Source organism: Astatotilapia calliptera, chromosome 7 (genome assembly GCF_900246225.1).
Source record: "Astatotilapia calliptera chromosome 7, fAstCal1.2, whole genome shotgun sequence".
Taxonomy (NCBI): domain Eukaryota; kingdom Metazoa; phylum Chordata; class Actinopteri; order Cichliformes; family Cichlidae; genus Astatotilapia; species Astatotilapia calliptera.
Window position 1 is genome coordinate 885,012 of NC_039308.1, and position 24,404 is coordinate 909,415.

Below are 24,404 nucleotides of genomic sequence, written 5' to 3' on the forward strand. Positions count from 1 at the left end.
AGGAAAATATGAAAGCCTGAACAATAACTGTGCATGACGACATCATAAAATGAAGAAGCACCTCAGATTTGTTTCCCGTTTGGCTTCTGTGAGTTTATTCTGTGGTCACATTCCTCCACGGAGTTATTTATTCGTTTCTCTGGAAGCAGGAGAAAAGGGGCCTCCTCCTCCTTTTCCTCCACAAAGTGCAACAGTCCGGCGGGTCCAGCAGCGAGCAGCCGAACGTGGAGGCTGAAGGGCGGCGTGCTGCGCGGAGCTGGTCGGTAACACAACAACACAACAAAGTGCTCCGCTCCGCCGCCGAGTTTCACGGTGTGTGTGTGTGTGACTTTCTCTCCATAGAGTTTCACTGAGTTTACATCCGGGTTTTTTCCCTAGGCAATGGGAGTCGCAGCACCGCCGTTCCTTAGGCAAAGTGAAATAAATTCGCCGCACCGACACAAAAAGTAGTCCGCTTCCCGAACACATCCCCCCCGCGCCTCGGCTCGCTCATCGGCCCGATTTAACGAACTTTAACGGCCATAAGGACCGACATCGACCGCTCCCCGGCGGATAAGCGAGCTCCCGCCGGAGCCGCGAGGAGTTTTTGTGCCCCTTCGTCCAGCTCCGCGGCGCAGGGATCTGTGATGTGCTGAGGCTGAGCTGAATGAGATTGAAGAAGAGTTCTTCTTGTTTTGTAGCTTCAGTTTCTCTCTTTTTACACAATTTCCACTAAAAGTCACCCCGAAACACGACAGCTGGGTCCAGCCCCGCGGGGAGGAGGCGGCCGGGCTGTGTGTGCGCCTCTGTTTCACCGCGGATCGGCTTCTTACACACATATATATTTAATTAATCCAGAGGAGGACTGCTGCTGAGTAAGTGCACATTGGGCTTTTTAATTTCATAACTTTAATTTTCCCTGCTGTCAAACTTTACGCGTCTCCTGCGGCCGCCCGTGGTCGATTGTCTGCGGCTGTTTGCGGGCAGGTGTGCGGGGCTGTCGGCCGGTGTGTGTCCGCTGTGTTCCCGTGTGTTTCTGTGTGTTTAGCTGCTCTGTTTCTTATTCTAGGAGTTGATATTCTGGAGGACAAGGGGCCGATGTAACTTGGACCCACCGACGCCTGCTCGCTGTCAGGGCTTTTTTTCTTGACTCTTGTAAAAAGATGGCGTCTTTCGGGACTGTTGGAGCCCGATTCGAGCCGTGCCCCCGGCCCCTGCCGCCCCTCGGCCGCCGTGTTTTTTTTTTTATCTTTGATGGAAGTTGTTATCAGCGTGGCTGCTGGCTGTGTTAGCTCCGCGCGGCTAACAGGATGGTTAGCATTAGCGGCTACGGCTAACGTTATCCACTTGTTCTCAGCCTCAGACGGAGCAATGTCGGACGGTTTTTTTCACACCGAAACACCGAAAAACAGCCCGTAAACCGCGACGGTTCTCCCAAACAGGCGGCCGGGGGGCTCTCCGAGGGGGGACCGAGCGTCCACAGGGCCGCAGAGGCTTAATAACACGGTTATAAAACATTAATTTGTCTGCCCGAAACAAAAACCCACTTTTCAGTGTTTGAACTCCCGCAGCAGAAGAAGAAGAAGCACTTGGCGGCTTTCATCTTGAAACCCTCCATTTTAGCTTCATTTCTTCCCTTTTTGGGCCCTCTGCGGAGGCACGCGGGGCTGCTCGGGGAAGTTTATCCCGACAACTTGGCGTCCCACCCGGGGAGCAATTACTCCAATTAACTGGCGGCCTCCACAGCCCGCTAACAGCCGCCGAGCACCTCCGCTCAGGTGCTGCACGTATGGACGCTTCTCAGGTGGACCGGGACCCCCCACCCCAACACTACAGGTCCCAGTACTCAGGGCCCCCAGCTCGCGCTGCAGGCTGGAGCACAAAGTACTTTTACTCATCGCTTATGCTGTACTACTGTACCTCGGGGTGGGATAGAAGTACTCGAGTATTTTTGCTTTCTGTTGCTTTAAATCTGTCCTGCAGTAAATTTAGACGTGTACTAACTAAAAACACCAAACAGTAAGTCACAGTACTTTGTTTCAGGATGTAACAGTTACTTTTTTATTAATAAGTAATGCACTACTGCTGTAAGTAAGGGCTGTTTAAAGTACTCGGTTAATAGAAGTATTCAAGTGTTTCTGTTTTCACTCCGTGTGTACTAACGAAGCCTTTTTAACAATGTACTACAGTAAATCAGAGTACTTTGTTTCATATTCCAGACTGGTAAAGTACTACTTTATTCATTAGTTATGCAGCACTACAAAGTGCAGTTTAAAGTACTTTGAAAGTGAAAGTATACACACATTTTTATTTTCACTCTAGTAAAGTTCAGACGGAAGTACTGCAGTAATGAAGCTTTTTTTAAACAAAGTACTTCAGTAGGATCTAATTCAAAGTACTTTTTTAATAATTAGTAATACAGTAGTATAGTTTTGGACTTGGAAAACTGTTGTACTACACTTCAGAGGGACACACTGCAGTAATGAAACGTGTACAACACAGACCCTCGTCCTGTGGTACACGGTGCTCTTTAAAGTACTTTTTCATGTGTACTGCTATATCTAAGTGCAGTTTTAAAGTATGTAGATAGTAGAAATATTCAAATGTGTACTAATGAAGCTTTTTAACAATGTACTACAGTAAATCAGAATACTTTGTTTCACATTTCAGACTATAGTACAAAGTAGCTTTTATGAACTAGTAATAAAGTACTACTAAGTACAGTTTTTAAGTATTTTGATAGTTGAAGTACACAAAAATCCTTATTTACATTCTGAAGTAAATTTCAGAGGGAAGTACTGCAGTAATGAAGGTTTTTAAAAACAGTCAGAGTACTTTGTTTCAGGCTGCAGTATAAAGTTGTTTTTACCAGTAAGTATAAGTACTATTTCTGGGTACTTGGATAATAAAGGTTAATGATTACATTTTCCAGTACTTCAAATTTGTACTCCACAAGATTTAAAGAGTAAATGTACTGTACAAACCAAACTTTTTGAATAGAAAAGAGTAACTGGGAGTACTTATCGTGGGATCAGGCTGTAGTTTGTAGTACTAAAATACATTTGTTACAGTTTTTATCAAGTTTAAGGTATTTGTAAAATGGAACTGCAGTACTATTTACATTTCTGGTACCTTAAGCGTGTACTAAGTGGTGGATTCATGAGTAAACCAAAGTACTTGTCCCATGTTATAGACTGCAGTTTAAAGTACTTTGTAATGCAGTACTACAATGTATAAGTACATTTTTGAATGACCTGGACCATGGAGTACTTTGGTGTTTATTTGTCCTCTTGTGTACTTGTACTTAAACTATAAGATGGAAGTAAGTCTTTTTTACTAATTAGTACTACAGTACTACTACTTCTAACTAAGGTTTGAGGTACTGTACATGTACTGCTCTAGACTGCATTTCAAAGGGAAACTTTTTACTACTGAATACTGCAGTTTTAATAGTTGTATGTACTCATAAAGCAGATGTACCTGAGTATTAGTATTTTTTGTTACTCTGTTCTTGTATTCTACAAGAGTTTTGTTACTGCAGGTACTTACAAAATACACAGTACAAAAGTACTTTGAGTCCCTTTGTCTCAGGTTTCAGGCTGTGTTTAAAGTACTTTTAACAGAGTACTACTGAACTTAAATACGTGTTTGAGCTGCTCAGAAACTGGAAGTACTTCAGTTTTATTCTCTTAGTACTACTAAAGCTTTTCAGTGACGGTTGTATAATGCAGTACTTTCCCCTGTTTTTAGTTTTCAAGTACTTGAAAAGTAGATTCCTCGAATACTAATACTGTATAGAGATACTTTACTCCAGTAGGAAGTACATGCACCTGAATGTTTTAGACACAAATCAGAGTAATACTTTAAAGTACAGCACAGAAAATCACAGTACTTCATGACTCAGGTGTTGAGTTTTGGACACGAAGTACTTTCTACTAAATTAGTAAGACGGCACTACTGCATCTTGTGTAGTATTGAAGTACTTGGAAAACAGGTCTAGTGGTTAAATCGTGTACTTTTAAAAACAACAAACCGGAGTACTGCGAGCCACTTACAGTACGCTCGATTCAGCAGTACTACATGTATTTAGTTTATATGTTTATGTACACGTCTGTCTGTGCTTTACAGTAATGACGTAGTATTTTTTTCTAGGTTAATAATAATATGTACTTCAAAATAGTTAAGTACTATAGTTATGGTACTTTTTCCCTCTGAATGAGTTTACGTGTAGTATGTACTAATGCAGTACTTCGTAGTATTAATGGAGTTGGTTAAACTTGAAGGAAAGTCAAAGTACTTTTTGTTTCACTGCATAGTTTTTGTGTAATTACAGTTTTTAAAGTACAACACAGGAAATCAAAGTACTACTAAGGAAAAGTACTTCACGCCACAGCCTGAAACTCAGTACACGAAGCTAAAATACTTTGTTTATTCTTTTAAAAGTACTTTTTACTGCACTAGTTTCAGCTTTCAGTCTTTCAACCATAAATCTGAGGATTTGAAAACAGGAAGTACTTGAATAGTTTTTCTCACATAGTAGTACTACTACAGCATCACTGCAGTTTTGAGGTACTTTACTACTTATTTTTCACTACTTGATACTATGTTTCAGATTAGGGCTGTGCCGATATAAGACATCGTCGTCCCGGTAACGATATAAATCACAAAAATGTAACATTTTCTGTAAACTCTGTGAATCTCGGGCAGCTCGACCTGCGTGAAGTGTTTCCAGCTGGGCGTCGTGTAGCTGGAGTCGAGCGTTTAACCGATGCATGAAACGATACATTTTTAGACTTAAGTTGTAACGGCGCCGTTTCTTTGTGAGTATTTATTACACGGCGTGCTGCGGGGAGAAGCCTGCTCTAACGTCTGAGTCTAAGCTTTATTTTTTAGCACCTGGCGTCTTTTTTACTTCTCATCTGTAAACACTCTGCTCTTTCACGTGATTCAGTTTATTTTGAAGTCTCAACAGGATCTTGAGCTTTATTGTGAAAGGTTTATGTGGAACATAAACAAGCGGACACACGATGGTGTTACCATCAACAGGCGCCTGTGCGTCCGTAGTGTGGTGATATTAAATATAAGAGAAAGAGAGAACTTTAAGAATACAGCCACTACAGTGACATCCAAACATGAACAAATATTACCGTAAACAGTTTATTTTGCGACACCACGAAACAAACAACAGCGTAAAATGAAACAACAGATGTTTTTATATCGTCGTCCGACACACATCGTTATATCGAACAGCCCTACTTCAGAGGATTATGTAGTACTAATTAAGCTTACAAAATACCCAACAATCACTCAAAGTACTTTGAGGTGCAAGCTGGAGCCTATAATACTTGTGTGTACTTACAGTGAAAGTACTTGTGCACTTCTTTCTTTTCTTTTTATTCTAATGAAACTTCAAAAATGTAAAAATGAAGCAGTCTTTGTGTTTTATGCACTTTATTTTGTAGCTTTTACAGTTTTTATGAGTACTTCGGTACTTCATTTGTCTGCAGGTTACGGGCTGGGGTGTGAAGTACTCGAGTATTTGCATTTCTTTGTACTCCTTGTGAAGTAGTCAGACTCGAACGTTGTCACACTCCTGAGTACTTTTTCCTGATGTGCTGCAAACAGCATTCAGAGACATGATGCGGATGTTTTTCCTTAACTTCTTCCGTGGATTCGTCATAAATAATAGATCATCTCAGGACCCTGGGTGTATTTCTGGCGACACTTTGAAGGGCCCTGACCCTTATGTTAGTTCCTGTTTCTGGTGTTTTTAGTTTAAAGAATGTTTTTTGTCTCACTGATGCAAAGACATGTAAATGTTGGCATCCACACAGCAGGGGGCGCTGCAGGGGCAGGGATGAGCTAACAGGCTGGTGATGCAACACATTATTATGATGATGATCTCCTCTGAATGATTTTCTTTGTGTTTTTGAGAAAAATGTGTCAGTTTATTCTTTTGTTTCCTCTCCAGCAGAGAAACACGAGCGAGTACTGCACAGGGCTCGTTCTTAATGCTCCTCTTTGGTGTGTCACATGACCTCTGAATCACTGTGGGCAGTGTGACCTGATCAGGTTTGGCTCACATGTGAAAGTTTTATGGAGCAAAGAAAAACAAACCCAAACTGTCAAATAATAAAAAGAATCCTCTTAAAACGTGAACAGCAAACAAACTGAAAGCTTCAGAAAACATCAGCAGATGGTAGAAAGGTGAGGACGTACAAATCGAGTCCACAAACGTGTGTTTTATTTTGAAGGTGTGTGCCGCTGCACGCCTGCTGAGTTGTGCTGGCTCAGGACTGATCCCTGTTAGAATAAAGACGTCTTTCATTTAAAGTCTCCTGAACACACTGGGCCTGTAACGTGTGCGTTTGCTGTGTGTTGCAGGGCAGCACAGAGGGGTGGAGTCCGGTCCCACAGCCAGGTGGTGAGTGCTGTTATGCTGGAGTGTGAGGCTCATTAATGCTGATGTGAATGAAGTGTTTGATGTTTGGGCGCGATGAAGCTCGGAGCCTGTTTGTGTGTAATGAACAGCTTCAGGTGAGGTCACCTGCCCTGTAGTCATCCGTGTGTCTGTGCCTCGTTTCCTCTGCAGCACCACTTTAATGCTTCAGTTGGATGGTTTTCCTACTGGAGACAGTGTTCAGGTGAGAGCTCACACACACAGGTGTGGTAAGTGTAGCCCTGAAACACCAGCGTCTCACCTTTCTGTGTGTGTGCGCGCAGGCTGATCGATCGGCTGGCAGACTGACTGGATCCATGATGGAATTACAGACGTTACAGGAGGCCCTGAAGGTGGAGATCCAGATCCATCAGGTACGCTGTGGGCTCAGCTGTTTCCTGTCTTGGCCGCTCGCTCTTCTTTTTCAAAGTTCAGCGTCTGCATGAACGCACTGAGGCAGGACACTGAGTAACGCTGCATAACACAGCCTGCTCCCTTTACTACAAATACATGCGGATCGAATCAGGAGGCAACAGGTGGGGTTTTTACAGCAGCCTGAGGAATAATTCTACTGTGAGTTTAAGTAGTTTCACAGGAAAAACAATGTTTCCACGGTACATCGTTAGTTCATGTAAGCAGATTATGAAGTGGATTCATTGTTATTTAATATTCATTATGTTGATGTTCAGTCAGTCCTTTCTTTACCACCGTAAATGTGACACCGTAACGTCGGAGCACAGTCGCACTTTTTGGGCGGAGTAAACCACTCTGAAAACTGCAGCACGCTTACAGTGTAGGTGCTAGAAATATTGTTTTTTCCACAAGATAAACAAGAAATAACACAATACTAATAATATACTAATATTACTGTAATAACTACCTGAAGTTACGCATCGCTTAAATTCATCTACAGTCTAATTATTTCTTTGTTTCCTGGGAAAACCTGACCTGTTACCTCCTAGTGTAGCTGACGTGTGGAGGTACATATAAGTGCATTATAATCCCAGTAAAATAAAGTGCAACTCTAGTAGGGGAGTAAGGGGTGAAGCCACATTCAGTCTGCAGACTGTGAGGCCTGCAGTGGGCTGTGTTTTAATGGAGCCTAAATCTGGTTTTCACCCTGAAAACGTGGATGTGTGCTGTACTAAACAAAGTGATGAACAAGCTGAAAATGTTCATAGTGTGATGGTAAAACAGGAAAAAAGAAATCAGGGTCAGGTGTGGTCTCTTTTTCTGTTTTCATTTGTTTATTTCGTTTATATATGATCCTTATCAAAGGACGCGCGTCCGTCAGAGCGAGCGCTGCTCTGTTTCGGGTGCAGTTCCCTGTGATGACCAGCAGGTGTCAGCGTGATCTGTGTTTTCTCTCTTCTTTCTGCAGAAACTGGTTGCTCAGATGAAGCAGGACCCTCAGGTAAGGTCCAAGCTCTTATTTCTTATCAGCACCTCTGAAGCTTCAAACTTTTCAGACGTTTTTTTCATGGCATTTGTTTTTTGTTAGAACGCAGATCTGAAGAAGCAGCTCCACGAACTTCAAGCAAAGATCACAGCGCTCAGCGAGAAGCAGGTATTCAGCTTTGTGCTAACGAGCTCGTGTCCGTGGGCTCGTTTAAAGCGTGACCTTCTGTGATATTAGAGGCTGAGTTCACCGAGCTGTCGTTTCAAACAAAGAAACGTGAGCTCGGAGCGCTTCAGCTTCACAGCGGTAGGAGTGACACGCTCCGAGGCCAAAGCTCAGCGCAGTGGTACAGTCTCACCTCATGAGCTTACGTCATTCTGATATCAAACATTATTAATGAACGACACAGAACAGCCAGCAGTGGCAGAGACAGCGGTGCACGTTTGTGTCTTTGACTTGTTTTGCATCATTGTCACTGTGTGACTGGGTCGCTCTCTTTCATGAGCTTCGGTGGTCGTTCGTTTCTTCCTCGTGGCTGTTTGACTCTGTGTGTTTGGGGTCTTTCTCTATGGCTTTGTTTGGTGTCTGGCGTTCATAATAGTCCCTGTGATATATGGATCAGATGAGCGTGTTACGTCACGTCTGTAGTCTCTTTGTCTTCTGTTATTTTTGAACACTTTCATTGTGCCTCCTATTTTTATCTGCTCCCTGCGTGTTTCTCGCTGTGTTTGTTCTGCGTGTGAAACATTTTGTGCTCGCTGCTTCGACATCGTGCAGAATTAAAGAAGACGTTGTTGGATAAGAGTTTGTGCAGACTGAAGTGTGCTGAGATGATGTCGGAGTCGGGATTAGCTCAGATTATTGTGGGGAAACAGAAAGCCGTGCGCGTATTTGTGCAGGCGGGCATCTTGCGTAACCACAGATGACTAAAGTCGGTTTCAGAGAGTCGGCAGATTAGTCTCGCGCTGAGCTCGGCTCCCACCTGATGATAAACTGCCTCAGTGGGAATATGAGCCGGAGCGTGAGGGGTGGGCTCAGAGTAACAGTCTGAAGGAAGTTCAAAAGAAGAAATGTAGGTGATTTCCTGCTCCTGCTTCTTCTTCTTGTAATTAAACTGGCAGCCGTGCAGCTGCTCTCATGGCCTCTTTGATTCTGGGGAAAAGGAGCGAGATTTTTTTTATTGCACTTTTTCTTTCATTCAGATGTGCTGGGAAAAAGTGCATGACCCTTGACCTTTTTTTAGAGCGTGCGCCTCACCATCACGCGCTGACGTCATCACGCCTGAACCTCCCGAGTCGCAGGCCGAGAAAGACTGCGTTAAACAGGAAGTGTGTGTTTTTAGAATCGGACCTGTGAAAGCAGAAGTCCTGTGAGATTAAACGTCCCTGTGCGGCGGCGGCAGCAGTTGAAGTGCTGCACGTTATTGGCAGAAGGTCAAACAGTTCTCTGAAAGCAGCGCCGCCACTTTCCTCCTCCTCTGTGTTTCTCTGCTTTCTCTCTCGCGGCGTCCTCATTGTGTTTCACTCCATTAAGTTCCTGCTTCTGAGTCGACTGTTGCTAAGCAACAGATGGGCTTTATCCTCCGACTGAGAATTCAGTCGCCAGTGTGTGCGTGACCTCCTGAGCTCCACCCCTTTCTTCTTCTGCTTTTCATTCTTTTTGCTTCTTTCACTTATTTCTCTTTTGCCCCTCCCCCTCCTCCTCAGTCATGCAGAGATGCTTGGGTACTTATTTGTACTTATTTGTACTTATTTTCACAGTAACTTTTCTAAATTAAATGATGAATGAACAATCACCAGTTAAAAAACACACTTTTTATATGAGTCCGCCCCAAAGTAAAGTTTAAAAAGCTTTTTTCCTCTGAGAGTCGACCCTCTGCCTCCACACCCTTCATTATATCGTTTGTTCCATACTTTGTTTCAATAAAGCTTTTTTTGAATGGAGAAGTGGCGCCTGCTGCGGGAATAATGTCCTGTGCTCTCGCCTGCAGAAAAAGGTGGTGGAGCAGCTGAGGAAGGAGCTGCTGGTGAAGCAGGAGCCGGAGGCCAAGCTGCAGCTGCAGGTCCAAACTCCTCCAGGAGGAGGAGACATCAAGCCGGCCAACCCACTGCAGAGCCAGCAAATAGCTGGAGCGCTGCAGCAGGTATGAAAGCCGCGGCGCCGTTTACAGGATGACTTAAAATCCGACTGTCTTTAAATGTGTCGTGGGTTAACTTCTCCCTCCACAGACGCTGACAGTGACGCCGGTCCTCACCACAAAGACGCTGGTGCTGAAAGCTGCCCCCGGCACCGTCCTGCCGCAGCGCCCGCCCACCGTCGCTATGGTAACCACAGCTATCACCAAACCCGACTCGCAGAACGCCCCCATCAACCTCCAGGTGGCCGGCAAGCTGACCAATCAGAGCTCGGAGCCCATGCGGCTGGTGTCCAAGAACGCCATGGTGGTAAGTGTGCTGTCGGTGCGATCTGTTCGAGCTCAGGAGACGCTTCAGACCGCCGCCCGCTGACCCGCCTGCGTGCGCTCTCACACGACTCTGTTTCTCTGAAAGCGCTCGAGCGGGCTGTGGCGGCAGCTTCTAGCATCTCCCTCTGGGGGTCAGTTCCCCTCACAGAGGCGCATGATTGCAAAAAGAACACGTCACGACACGACTGAGGGTTTTCCAGGTGGTTTTCCACCGCGGGAACATCTCTGTGCCCGTTCCTGGGCCTCCAGACACAACAAAGTACCACCTCTGGGCGTGGGTAGGTACTTCCTGGGCGGGCCTCGATGCTGATGGGGTAAACTGATCACAGCGAGGGCCATCTTTAAAAACATGTCAGGTGAAGAAGAGCAGAGCAAAGGGAAAAAAGCTTAAAAGTCAGAAACGCAGCGATCGAAATGACGAATCGTAACACAGCAGGTCGTTTTTAAATTGTTCTGCAGCCGTCGTTCTCTGAAACACTTCTGCAGCTTTGCCTTACCTTTAAACATACACTAGTTTTAGCAGCGTGGACAGGATGTAACAGCACGACCACCTGAGGTCTGCTAACCACCGTGATTAAAATACTGCACAGAAGACAGAAACGAGCGCAGCTGTCGAACAGCGCTGACGTGAACAGAGTTCAAACTTGGAGGTGAGGCTCGTGTTTCAGGTTTCAGAGCAGGGCAGGGTCCGGTTTGCTTCAAGTGTTGGCCTCTGCTTTGGATGCGGGAACTGACAGAGGTCACAGTGTTCTGCACACGGTTCAGTGTTCCATCTGAAGGACTCTGAACTTTTCCTCCCAGGAATCTTTTCAAGGAAAAGACTGGAGACAGCTCGCTGACACAAACACCTGGATGTTACAAAGTATCAATGTTCCTCTGGATGTAGCGACGTCGCTACATCCAGAGGAACATTGATACTTTGTTATAGTTTTTGAGAAACATTTAGCCAATAAGAGTAAATGTATGTTTACAGTACGGTGCTGGGATGGGGCATGACTCCATGAGCTCTAAAAAGTAGATCTGGGTTTGTACCAACCCCGAAGTTTATGAGCGTTTCACTGGCGAACAGCACCGGACTGATTTTGGTCCCTGGAGGGTTCCTCGTTCCTGCGGTGCAAAAGCAGCTGCTCTGTGCCAGTTCTCCATCCTGCTCCCTCGGCAGAGCCCACAGGTGTGTGATCTACCTGCTTTAAAGCCCGCGTGTTCTCAGAGTTACTTACTCCCACGCTCTGCTGTCAACGCTTGGCGACGCGTCCCGAACCGAGCGCAGCAGACGTGTCGGTCAGATGTCAGCAGCACAGATCCACAATCTGCTGTGGTTTTGTCTCAGGTGCAGGCCGCCGCCCAGCCAATCAAAGTTCCTCAGTTTGTCCCGCCTCCTAGACTGACGCCTCGACCCGCCTTTCAGCCACAGGTGCGTCACTGTGAGACCCGCCTCTGAACCCTAACCCCCTCAGATCAGTGTGTGTGGCCCACCCGACGTGGCGTGCTCACTCTCCAGCAGAGGGCGGGAGCGCGCCGAAGCAAACGCTCATGCCTTGCTCCGTGGCACTAAAACATTGTTTTCTGTGTGCTGCCTCTTACTCATCACTTCTCCTCTCGTTGTGCTTCTTTTAATTTCCGACTGACCTGTGAGCAGGTGTTTTTGGAGGTTTCCTGCCTGTGTACCAGTGTCTTTTACCTTTCTTTGGTCAGAGCTTGTTTCCTGCAGCTTCTTGGTATTTTTGTGTTTCTGGCTGTCGGTGTGTTTTAACCCTTCCACTGGAGGAACGTGGGCGGTGTTTGTGCTGAGTAACGCCACCAGGAGCTCGGGCTCAAACATCAGAGTTAGGCCTCAGAAGTCGTCCTACCAGGAGCAGCGTTTGTCTGTTAGCTCAGAACAAATACTCGAGTACTTCTGTATGAAGTTTGAAGGGTTGGGCTTATAAAACTATTAAATATTGTTAACAATATTACGTTTTGTTTTTTTTCCCTCCACCAATCACGTTTGACCTTATTGGTGATTTTTTTATCTAATGTGTTTTTGCATTTTTAATAAGTCTAAACGATTCGTGTCCTTTCTGTCCTGCCAGCACATCGTTACATGTGTACAGTGTATCTTATACTGTTAGAGTTTAATGACAAAATGCTTTATAAAACATTAAAGCTTTGCAGTGCCTGTACCTCTGAAGCCCCGCCCCCTGTCTCACTCTGAAGGGCTCATCTCACCTTATTCCCTGAGAGTGAGCTGTAGGTGTGGTTAAAGACTGGGACTTTGGAGGCGGGGCTTGTGTGGTAGCAGAGCTGGCACTGCTGTATGATGTGGTGTATCTGTCTTTTTTGATTTAATACATAAAAATAAATGAGCTAATGTTTGTAACATTCCTCTGCTTCAGCAGTAGCAGTAAAGGTAGGCTCAGTCAGGCTGAGGTAGAGCTCCACAGTGGCGTTACCTGGCAGTATCAGGTCATTTCTGTGCCGATTTGTGATTGGCTGTGTGTCGTTATCAGGTCCGGCCAAAGCTGACCACGCCCACCAATGTCCCTATTGCACCGGCCCCTCCCCCACCCATGATGGCGGCCCCCCAGTTGCTGCAGCGGCCCGTCATGTTGGCCACTAAGCTCTCGTCCTCGCTGTCGTCGTCGGCGCCCATCCACCAGGTCCGCATCGTCAACGGCCAGCCCTGCAGCAAGACCGGTGCCGCCCCGCTGACGGGCATCGTCATCACCACGCCAGTCTCCGCTGCACCCACCCGCCTCGCCAGCCCCGCCCAGGTGCCCCTGCCCACTCCCGTCCCCACTCAGACTCCGGTCCAGCCGATCCAGATCAGCAGCCTGACCACTGAGCCCAAGGTAAGGTCCTGCGTTAGTACTGCACTGCACAGCAGGATCTGAAATATTTTAATCGTGGTCTTAGATTTTACTTTCAGAAACCTTTGGATAGTTTTGTAGTTCTGATGTTTAAACAATAAGGCGATGACCTTAAAGATTTAAAGGTGGCGCTCGTGTGCCGCTGCTCCTCCGACACGCTGTAAAGGGCTGTGTCCAGCGCTGAAAGGTTGGATATCAGTTTTAGTTCATTTACAGGTTAGGGTTATGTGCCAGTATAGCACCCCCCTGTGGTGATTCAGGTAACTACAGCACTGAAACGAACAGGCCTCTCAGACTTCAGCAGGGTCTGTTTTTGCCTCTAAAAGTACTGAAGTGGTTTATAAAGCTGGTGTCTGTATAGATGAGGAGAACCTCACTAATGATCTGCTTTTACTCGTGGATCCGGCCCGCACGTTTAAATTCTGCTGCTGTGACGGTTAAATCTCTGCGCTGCTTTCCCGACAGCGGTGATCAGAGGAAACGTACCTGCTCTCCGGCTGGAGCATCGGGCAGCTGGACGCTCACAGCTTGTTTGGGTATCGTTAGTATGTTAGAATTGATGATTAGTCAGCGCTGCAGAGCTGCGTGCGGGGCGTCGTCTGCTCGTGTCTTACTGTCACACCCTCTGAAGGTCCCGTGTTTGCAGCTGATGGGTTCTTACTGGAGTTTGGACGCCTGTTCGACCCTCGGGTCTTTGAACGATGGCGCTGTGTCACATTGGTCCGTGTTATTGAAGGAGGCCGTGTGGAGGCCTCTGCTTCTTTCTTCAATGAAAAACAGAAAATAGAAATAATGAAAATATAAAGGAATGTTCTCTTCTGTGACTTAAGCTTGCCGTCTTCGTCTCGTCTTCTCTCAGCAGACTGTTAAACCGGGAGGAACAGAGCAGCACGCCGTCGTCAGCCTCCCGTCCTCCTCCTCAACCGCTCCTGTGTCTCCTCCTCCCAGGCCCCCCAAGAAAGAGGAGAACCCAGAGGTATGACCCACAGAGGGACACACAAGTCGTGTATTTTCTAGCACAAATCACTGAACCGTTTCTCTGTCGTCACACGTTTCACCTGCAAATTCTAGATATTAATATCTTTAAGTAAATGTTATTGTTATTAAAACATATTGTTAGTATATTGTAGTTCAAACGTACTCACACAGGCTGATGTTATGAAAGGAGATAAAGGCGCACGATGTTCCCAATGATCCAAAACCCCAGAAAAAGCTGTTTACCAAACTTTTATTTATGCAGCAGGCGCCTCAAGGTGTTTTATATTATTAGACCCTAAAATAACCCAGAGAAACCCAACAATCATATGACCCTATGAGCAGCTCTTTGGCGACAGTGGGAAGGAAAAACTCCCTTTTAACAGGAAGAAACCTCTGGCAGAACCAGGCCCAGGGAGGGGCGGGGCCATCTGTGGGTGGGGCTTCATTGCGTGCCTGGGTGGGGTTTGAGAGCGAAAAAAGAGGCATGAGAGGAGCTGCTTTACTGCATCGATATAAAATACTTTCATTCTGCATCTCATTTGAAAATGTATCATTTTAAAAAGATGGATTTATGTGTCAGGACGTTCTCCTGCAGATGTTTACGTTGATGCTTGGAGCACGTTTTGCTACCGCACAACTTTGTTGTTGTACCAAACCTGCCAGTGTGATGATTCACCTGCTGTGTCTCCTTTAGAAACTGGCCTTCATGGTGTCCTTGGGCCTGGTAACACACGACCACCTGGAAGGTGAGCGATGCTTTCAGTCTTGGTGTCGTGAAGCTGCTGCGTGAGCAAACATCTGCAGGAAACGCTGATGTGTTTTTATTTGCAGAAATTCAGAGCAAAAGACAGGAGCGTAAGAGGAGAACGACGGCCAACCCGGTGTACAGCGGCGCCGTGTTTGAACCCGAGGTACGTCCCAGACTCCCGTTTACGTTTGTGAATTTAGAGTCAAGCAAAGTGCGATGACATGTTTACGAGTTTGGGTTGATTAAAGTAGTTTTCACCAATATTTTGCCTGCTGAGCGACTTAACGACGTTTTTCTCTTTTGTTTCAGAGGAAAAAGAGTGCAGTGAGTTACCTGAACAGCCCTCTGCACCAGGGGACCAGGAAGAGAGGTCTGTATGAAAAACAGACCAAAGATGATGGAAATGACAGTAGAAACCAGTAGAGACTGAACGATGCATGACAATAGAATCAAGCAGAGCTACAGTAGAGACGATAATCAGCTGAGAGTCGTGGCAGAGCTGCAGAGAGGAGTGTGTGTGTGTGTGTGTGTGTGTGTGTGTGTGTGTGTGTGTGTGTGTGTGTGTGTGTGTGTGTGTGTGTGTGTGTGTGTGTGTGTGTGTGTGTGTGTGTGTGTGTGCTTCATTGAGTGGAAGAAGAGTAGAAACAGTAGATCAGTGTCTGATCTGATGCTCGGTGCTAATAACGTGCTGTGAAACTTTTCTCCTGCTTCTGCTTCCTGTCTCTGTCGCTTCAGTCGGGTTTCCGTCTAAAGCCGGATTCATGCTCACTCGTCCTCGAGGCTCTGAAGCTTCAAACGGGCTGAAACGCGCCCGCGTGTCACGTCATTTAGTGCCGATGATGTCAGGTTTCATTCGCAGGCTAAACGCAGACATGTACCCTCTGAAACGATGCCGAGGTTGGTGATCAGAGCTGTGGAGCCTCCGATGAAGGAGGATGAATCCGGTTAGACCCTCTGTTTTCTCTGGGAAGAGCTGAAATGCATTCTGGGAATTGTAGGAACACCCTGACTCCCAGTTAACGCCCATGATGTTTGTTTGCTGGGAGCCACGCCGCCGGTAACACGACTAACGGTGTTTCTGATTCGATAACATCACACTTTCCGACAGTCGAGCTGCAGACGTCGTAACGCTAGACGCTAACCTCACGCGCAACTCGTGGTGTCAGATTTTAACACGCCCTGAAAGAGGCGGAGGAAGTCTGCGTCAGTGTCTGCACTGATGTCGGACTGTTCCTTCGCCCTCCAAACGCTGGCCTCGGGTTTCCACTTCGCTGCAGCCGCTCTCTTATTCATCTCTTGCTGTTTGTCTTTTAACTTCGGGTCTTTGTTAAGCCAGTAACGGGCTCGCAGGTCGGCCCGACTGAGCGCCCAACCCACGGCGTGCCTGTCGGGTCCATGCATCTCATACCCGTATTAAGCCGTTTTATGACTTTTAAGTGGCAACAGGCTGAGCCGCTCGTGCCGAAGAGGCCCGGAAGTCGAAAGACAAAAAGGCGAGGTGGGAACGCGAGGTCGGCACCCGGGGTGTTGACTTCTGACACGAGTCCACGGGCAGCTTTGTACTAGAGCTTGGCGTCAGCTCGCTCGGAGCACTAACCCTGCTGTCTGTGCTTCTGACTCCTCCTCTTCCTCCTCTTCCTCTCTCACCCTGACTCATGCTAGCCAACGAAGACTCCCTTTCCAAGGTATGTCATACAGACTGTTTGTTTTTGTTTTCTCCCCCCTCTCCATCTTTCTTTTTTTCTTTGTTTTCCGTCTTTGTCGTCTGTCTCATTTCACCCAGGTCGTCCACCCAAATACAGCAGCGTCCCGGACCTGGTCAGCCTCACCCCGACCTCCCCCTCCAGCCCCGTCCATCCCCTCCCCCTGCCCAGCCCCAGCTCTGGGGATGTAAGTAACGATGGGGGAGACGGACAGCTCAGAGGGTTGGACGCCCCGTCACACACGGTCCTTTTGGCCCAGTAGCTCTGTCACCATTTGCACTCCTCCATTAGTTTGTCGTCTCCATGACACTCATCCGCACTCATCACTTGATTTTACTTTGACTCAGCCTTACAAAGTGAACAGAGTCCTGTAGCGTCATTGATAACTACTGCAGAGCACATTCTAACTCCCCTGTGTGGGCTCAGTCGATTAACACAACACACCATGTCATTAGAACAAGCCCAGACTGTAAACTAAACCAGATCACGGCGCCCCCGCCTTGCCTCTGCGCTGATGGTTGGTGGGGAAACTGATTGGTCCAATTCTTCCTCACAGGGAGACATCCATGAGGACTTCTGCACTGTGTGCAGACGCAGTGGCCAGTTGCTCATGTGCGACACGTGTTCTCGTGTTTATCACCTGGACTGCCTGGATCCACCCCTGAAAACCATTCCTAAAGGCATGTGGATCTGTCCAAAATGCCAAGATCAGGTAACCGCAGCAGACTGATCCTGAGTCAGGGGGAAGGGGGTACTGCAGTCCAGACTGTGCAATGTGCTTCCGGCGGGCCTTCTGCCACGCTGGCCTGAACTTTAGGACTGTTCGATCCTTTGTAAGCAGAAACGTGATGCAGTATTGTTCTTTTGTGCTTCTGTCTCATTCATTGTGTAAAGATCTGCATCTCACATCCATCCACCCCATTGCTCGTCCCCGTATCGGCCCCACCGCAGGGTGGTGGCTAAATTTGTCTCCCTGAACTCTTTTCCGAGCTTCCGCCTCTGTGAAAACTCCCAGCTTCTCTCTCCAGATCCTGAAGAAAGAAGAAGCCATTCCCTGGCCCGGCACCCTGGCTATCGTTCATTCCTACATCGCTTACAAAGAAGGTGACGGCAGCTTTTGCTCTACTCGTGTGTCGCGTCTGCCGGGACCGGCGAGCTCTGACCGACTCTCCCGTCTTTGTCTTGCAGCTAAAGAAGAGGAGAAGCAGAAGCTGATGAAGTGGAGCTCAGAGCTGAAACTGGAGCGAGAGCAGCTGGAACAGAGAGTCAAGCAGCTCAGCAACTCCATAACAGTGAGCTCAGCGCACACGTTTATGCCTCGGTCCAGTCTCCAGTCCCTCGTTCATAATCTGTGCAGCGCTAAAGTTATCAAAAGTTTTGGCTGTGAGCTGGCTCAGCAGGGGGAAGACTGTCAGCTGCTGTCATGGCCATGTTTGTGTGTTTGGATGTTGGATAAAGCACCGCGATGCTGCATTGTGAGAGAAAGTTTGTATAATTACCTGTCAGGTCCTGAGCGATCTGCCTCAGGGATGCGGAGTCGGGCTGGTAAGCGATGAAAAGAAGACAGGACAGCTCGTCGTGCTGTAACTGTATTGTTTTAGAGCTATTCTCCGGCTTCACGTTAAATTCCAGCATCAGCAGCGACGAGCGGGACTGTGTGCCGTAAACGAGCACAGCTCCAGGACAGACGCTCGTCCTCACGGCCGTCACAGTCACAGGGTTTTTACTGTTGTTGCAGTTAAATGCCTGCCGCCAACTTCAGCTTCTGTGAATTGTCACTGCTCTCTTTATTTGAGGAGATGAAACTAAAACCTGTTTTCATTTTTTCAGAAATGCATGGAGACCAAAAACACCATCCTGGCCCGCCAGAAGGAGATGCAGCTCTCCCTGGACAAAGTCAAACACCTGATTCGCCTCATCCAAGCCTTCAACTTCAACCAGGCTCTGGCAGAGACGGAGGGCAAAGACATGAGAGTCCCGGACAGGGCTGAGGCCGCGGTCAGCTCTGAAGCTCCGCCCAAAGTCAACTCGGCGGAGAAGGTGAAGGCGGGGAGCTCCTTGGCCAGCGTCATCACCGAAGGGAGCAAGCCCGAGGAGCACGGAGCCGCGGGGAGCCACCAGACGGGCGGAGACACCTCGGGCCAGCCCGACAGCACGGTCCTAACGGCAGATAGCGGCACCGGCGTGGGGGCGGACGGAAAGGCGGGGCCGGGGGGAGGGGCTAACACGGGGACTGGTCTCCAGGCGGAGATCGTAGCCAAGCCTGAGACTGAGGTAGCCGCGGCAACTAATGTTCCCGCTTCTTCGGCCGTTGCCACCACCAACGGCACAGCCGAGCTAGCCCGTCCCGATCAGAGCCCCGGCGGAGGCCACGGCGCCAACGCCGCCACCGGCTCTGAAAACAAGACAGCTGCCGTCAACCCCCCAGAGACGCCGGCAGAGAAGAAACAGGAGGAGATCACCGGAAGCGATGGCAGCAACACCAACAACAGCAAAACCTCAGAACCCTCCCAGCATTCTTTGCCAGCTCTCGTCAGCAGTTTGGACAATAAAAAGTAACGCGGCGTCTCTTCAGTCGGGGAATTCAAACATATATATTAAAAAAAAAGACTCTTGCTTGCACCGTGTGGTGCCCTGAAGTTGCCAATCTGTATAAATGTTGTTTGTTTGCATTGTATTGTCAGACTGTGTCAATGGTAGATATACAGCCCAAGTCACGTGACTCTGGGAAGACGTAGGCCGTTCCACCCACTGAGCTGGGGTACAGGAAGGCGTGCGCACCAGTGTCATCATGCCAATTAGTGATAGACGTCATGGTGGGAATGCTCAAAGGGAGATTTAACTCATCATCACACCAGTGTGTGCCTGTTACAGTGGCCCCTGTTCCCTGCGAGGTGGGGAGACGGTTCACATGGGCACGAAGAACGCCGAGAACGTGGAGCCAAACATCTGTCAGGGGTTACTGGTCTAAAGCAGTGTTGTGATAAATGAACCTGTTCGTGCCCTCGTCCCAACGAACTTAATGTGAACGACCATGAACCTTAACCATCCGTCCCGACCTTCCCGATCGTCCGATCCTCGCCCGGCCGGCCTCCGGATCTCTTCGGTGGAGAGAAACCCGTGCGTCCCTTCACCCCTTCACTGTGAAAAGGCTTCAGTTTGCTTCAAACACAGAGTGGTGCCAACCACAGGCGCTGCAGATGCAAACAGTCCTAGAAATCTGGATCACGTCGCATCTGGGTGTTTTTGATCGGAAGTCAAACGTAGTGGTCTGTGAATTACGGTGAGCTTTGCAGAGAAAATGATGCGTTAGCCAACACCGCTCACGCTGAGCGGCCTAACTTACCTTAACCCAGGTACCCGACAGCTGGGTACAAACAACTGTTGAAGGGAGCGAAAGATAAAAGGCTGAAAATGGGATTTTCAGTCCGTCCTGATTACCGCTAACAGCTCTGAAAATCATACCTTAGACTGATAACCTTCGATATCAGCCAGAGACCTCCTCAGACATCGTCTTTTTAAAGACGGCGGTTGGCGCTTTGAAGTACGCGGCTGCCTTGAAGGTGACGGGTCTGACTTTCCAGATGAGACTGATTGGCAGCATGTCGGCTCATCAAACCACACGTGCACCTGGTGGTGTAAACCCGGGCTCACCTGCCCAGGTCCGAGAACAATACACAACATTATTGCAGAAACCTTAAAGGCCTCGGCATCGTCGCTCTCTTGAAGCACACTGACGCCTTTGGAAAGACTTCCCGAGCGATCCATAATCCCTACATTATTCCCACTCGCAGTCACCCGGTAACCAAACGGCCCATCCTCTCCCCATCTCCTCCCACCTGAGCTCAGGCAGCAAAGACGCCGAGCGGCGCGTTCGACAGGTACAAAGGACGAGGTCGAACAGGCTCGGTAGCCGAACAGATGTTTTCAGTGGTGTCGGTCAAGTGTAGTGATTGAGTTTTCATTCGTGAGTCAAGTGTGTCAACTGTGAGCACTAAATGTGAAATTGCAATACTGCAATGTCAACACACACAAACTATATCTGGGCTGTGTTTCTTTTTTATAGGAAAAGATATTCAGGTCTTCCTAGTCTTCTTCAGAATAAGTGCTTTCTGTTCCTGAACCTGCTGGACTGGCATTATCCACACACAAAGGAGTCCTCTTTTTGAAGCGGTCGTCTTTGCATCGTGTGCGTTTCTGTTGAATCCTGAACTGCCAAAACGACATACCCAAATTCAGCAGGGACAAGTCCACTTACTGTATCGAAAGATCAAATCACCGGCGTTGTAAGATATTTAGATGCTACCATTTCAGAAATTGGAAGTCCCCAGATTGAGACAGGAGAGCTTACTAAACAATAACATTAAAGGAACTTTTTTCCTTCAAACGGTTTGTCGTACGAAGCTGCTCCTTCCGACGGATCTCAAAGGACGATAATCCTGAGATTAAAGCACAAGCTTGCTGCATTACAAAGAAGTGCTGAAGAGCTTTTTGTATGTTAATATGGAATTAAACAGAGTATGCATCTCTTTGTTGTGATGTGACTTATCCCCCACATTGCCAATATTTTTCTCGGAGGACACACAAACCTCTGTCTGACGTGCGTAGTTCCTGTTTTTGGGAGGAGCGGCCCGAGAAGCGCCTTCGTCCCCTCGCGGTCAGACACGTGCGTCTCTTTTCTTTCGGTGTGGCCGAAGCACGACGCTGTCATTTGTGGCTGTCGGTTCAGGTGGGTCTGCTGAGCCGATCACTGTTGGGAGCGAGGCAACGACGGCGCCTCTGGTTGTGCTGGAATTTCTGTCGCTTTCTTTCTTCGAGCTGTTTTGGAGCATCGTTGCCCAGGTTTCAGTCGCCCGGCGGCGTCTTCACCCCTGAGTGCCGACGCCGTTTGTTTTCTGTGATCGTGCACGTTCGCTGGGACTAGAGCTCTGCTGTGTGAGTGGCTGTGATACCCTGTAGGTGTGGGGTAGGCCCAGCAGCAGAGGAGGACGAGGAACACGTGAAGGTGGCCGCGTGTTTCAGCCTGTGTTGCTTACTGATGAAATATCAGTAGTTGGACTTTCCTGCTAACACCTGTACGGTCTCTGGAGTGCTGATAGAAGGCGTTTAGCGACGTGCACGTGGCGCTGACCGCAGAGGTGAACACGCTGCAGGGCGACTGCGGGTGACCGTTAACTTCATATCACTACGACCAAGTCGGCATATCTGACACCCGGTGTTCTCGTATACAGACCGCCTTCATTCAGAAGATCCCACAGAAACGTTTCCATGCGTTCGGCCGCCGTGTCGCGTTTTATGCCGTCGGTCTGACGAGCTCGGCCATTCGAACACAGATGGGAAAGAAGAGCCAGAAAAAAGAAAAGAAAAAAGGCAACTAAGGTGTCCCCGGGTCCCTCTGAGTATCATTCGTTGTGTGTTTCGTTGTTCGTCGGCGTTCTTCACCACGCGAGGCTGTGTTCACTCATGGGTAGAGCAGAGTAGTCATCGAGTCTCAACAAGGTTTTCTTTCAAAGAGCCCGAACTTGTGTTCCAGTCAGACTGGACCTCTCCCTCTGTACAGTAGGTACCTCGAGTGCCTTTCTTCAAACAGCAGATAATATTTGTCTCTTGACTTGCACTGTGACTTGTAGAACCTTACTAACCCCTCCGTATGACCCTCCGGTCCCCCGTCCCAGGAGCTCCCCCCAAACTCCGGAGCACAAACTCGGTCCCTCCACCTCAGGCTGCCAGTAGTCAATGCAAGTTAAATCTACATTTCATATATGATGCCGTTTGAAATCGACCGCATAGTGTTTTGTTGATGTTTAATAGAGGAGTTGCCTTAAATGTGTTTTGTTTTCGTTTTTTTCTGTGATTAACTTTTCCATTCGGAGAAAAAAAAACACCTGTGCAGACGCGAAGGTCAGAGGTCGTCTGGTGAGAAGCAGTCGGGGTTTTCCCGGCGATGATGATGATGATGACCTGCTCGGAGCTGTGTTGTGATGCACTTTTTGATTTGACCAGTATTATCGGACCGGGATCGGTCAGCAACGCAGAGCGCAGGTGTGAATCCCGGTTCCCCGGATTTCCTGGCTGGACTCGCGTTCGTTTTATTTCGAAAGGTCCATCGTTGCTTCTGCACTGTTCTGGTTCTTCTTTGGCTTCAGATAACGCCCGAGTTTGCTAAATCAGGTCACATGAGGCGTCTGGCATGATCAAACTTTGACTCGATTAAGAGCATCTGTCAGTGCAGCGGCGGCAGCGGAGTGCATGACTTTTTATGCAAACTTTGATAATAGACGTGTCGAAACGTTTTTTTTGATATGCATCTGCTTTTATTTTTACGTTTTCATGTGAAACTCGAGTCACTTTCTTTTCTTTGGGCGTTCTGGCAGACACGGATGCCAGAGCGCGCCGTTTAGGTGTTAAACGTTGCAGCGACCATCTGCGTTCAAAGGGTTTCTTCAGAATCAGAAGGTTTTTCCATGGATGTATGAAGAAGAACTGGACACCTGTTCTCCACTGACACGCTGCCGTTTGTGGGGCGGTCCTACCGCAGAACGCTTACCGGTGATTGGTAGAAGTAGCCTGTGGATTTGGAGTAACGTCACCCCAAGTTCGACCAGCGCTTGGTTCAAACATGAACGCAGTCGACGGATTGTGCCCGCCGCTAGTTTCTTTCTGGGAAGTTACCCAACTTTGACCTCATCAGCACCTTGTCAGTGGAACGCAGGAGGAAGATCATCGAAAAAGTAGCCCTAGCTTTGTCCGGCTCGTGGGTTAACAGAGAGAAATCGCTGCTGTGATTGGTTCTGCTTTGTTCAATGACTGTTTGATTCATGGCTTGGCTGAGGTTTAGGTGATGCCGGGCTACAGAGCAGGAGCTCTGTGGGGGAAAGGAGGCATGCGTTAGGCCTGAGTGTCTGCCCTGCATCAGCTCTCTGGATACATCCATGGGTTTAGGTTCTTCGTTGTAGTCTTGATTTGGCTGATGCGGCGTGCCGACTGTTGGGATCCCAGCAGAGCTGCGAAGGTTCGGGGAGGAAGGCTCTCTAAATTGCTTCTCAGTTTCGATTTCGCCGAGCCGTCCGGGTGAACTTATCCAAAGAACACTGAGAGCATACATTTCGTCTCTGCATATCATACGGATGTCGTTTTCCTGCGTTGGCATCGTGCTCGTGGTCACATTAACCGCTCATGCATTCTAAAAAAACAAAAGACTGTGCTGGGGGGTCGTTCCTGCGAGGTAGTTTGCTCCGACTTTTAAGTTGTATCAGTTTTAAAACGATCAAGTCATGATTGTGGCCTTCTAGTATTCTGTCGGTACATGACGTCATTAATCTCTCGTGCCCGCCCGCCCATCTGTCTGGACCCAAACGTACACCTGCAGCTTCTTACCTCATCCACAGCTGATTCCATCGGGGTGTGTTTGAGTGCAAAAAAGAAAAGTTCAAAAAAAGAAAAAACAAAAGTCTTTTTTTATCTTCCATTTGGTGAGATGCATTGTAGCGATATGAATAAAGAAAAAGTTCACCTGGTGTGCTGAATAATGTGTAAATTGGTAATTACACAATCTGAATATTTGTATAATTGTTTGTATTTTTTCATAATGATTTTGGAAAGGAATGTGTTTATTTTTTTGACTTCTGTTCCAGATGTGTCTTCTGTTGGCCTGACATTGTGACTGGTCTGGTGGGATTCTTACCTCTGTATTGAGCCTCTTCTGTGATGAATTCTTTGTATGCAGTGTTTAGGAAATACTGTAGGGAACATGGGGAGGAGTTGATATTAGGAGCATTTGATCAATTTGTATTTATTTATTTTATCATTTTGTTAATAAATTGTGAAAAGCAGACCGTGTGGTGC

The 24,404-nt window shown here is 47.8% G+C and overlaps 1 protein-coding gene across 6 annotated transcripts; it reads left to right on the forward strand.

The window, feature by feature from the left end:
• Positions 1–323: 323 nt before the first annotated feature.
• phf21ab (PHD finger protein 21Ab) lies at positions 324–24,393 on the forward strand. Of its 6 annotated transcripts, none has more exons than XM_026172345.1 (19): positions 325–854; positions 6,364–6,403; positions 6,572–6,623; positions 6,703–6,792; positions 7,800–7,832; positions 7,920–7,985; positions 9,808–9,960; positions 10,046–10,261; positions 11,612–11,695; positions 12,771–13,112; positions 13,990–14,106; positions 14,803–14,854; positions 14,940–15,019; positions 15,166–15,226; positions 16,519–16,541; positions 17,116–17,271; positions 17,588–17,663; positions 17,748–17,851; positions 18,390–24,393. In XM_026172345.1, exons 3-19 carry the CDS (start codon positions 6,582–6,584, stop codon positions 19,116–19,118), a joined length of 2,424 nt encoding a protein of 807 aa, XP_026028130.1. In that variant the 5' UTR covers positions 325–854; positions 6,364–6,403; positions 6,572–6,581; the 3' UTR covers positions 19,119–24,393. The 6 variants fall into 6 exon arrangements, with proteins under 6 accessions (XP_026028131.1, XP_026028130.1, XP_026028126.1 ...); XM_026172341.1 differs by lacking the exon at positions 16,519–16,541 and adding an exon at positions 16,640–16,746 and having other exon boundaries at positions 326–854; XM_026172343.1 differs by lacking the exon at positions 16,519–16,541 and adding an exon at positions 16,640–16,746 and having other exon boundaries at positions 326–854; positions 13,993–14,106.
• The last annotated feature ends 11 nt before the right edge of the window (positions 24,394–24,404 follow it).

Coding starts and splice junctions, on each gene's coding strand:
- phf21ab (XM_026172341.1), top strand. CDS start 6,582: ATGCTTCAGTTGGATGGTTTTCCTACTGGAGACAGTGTTCAG. Junction 6,624..6,702: donor CTACTGGAGACAGTGTTCAG/GTGAGAGCTCAC, acceptor GTGTGCGCGCAG/GCTGATCGATCGGCTGGCAG. Junction 17,272..17,587: donor GTCCAAAATGCCAAGATCAG/GTAACCGCAGCA, acceptor TTCTCTCTCCAG/ATCCTGAAGAAAGAAGAAGC.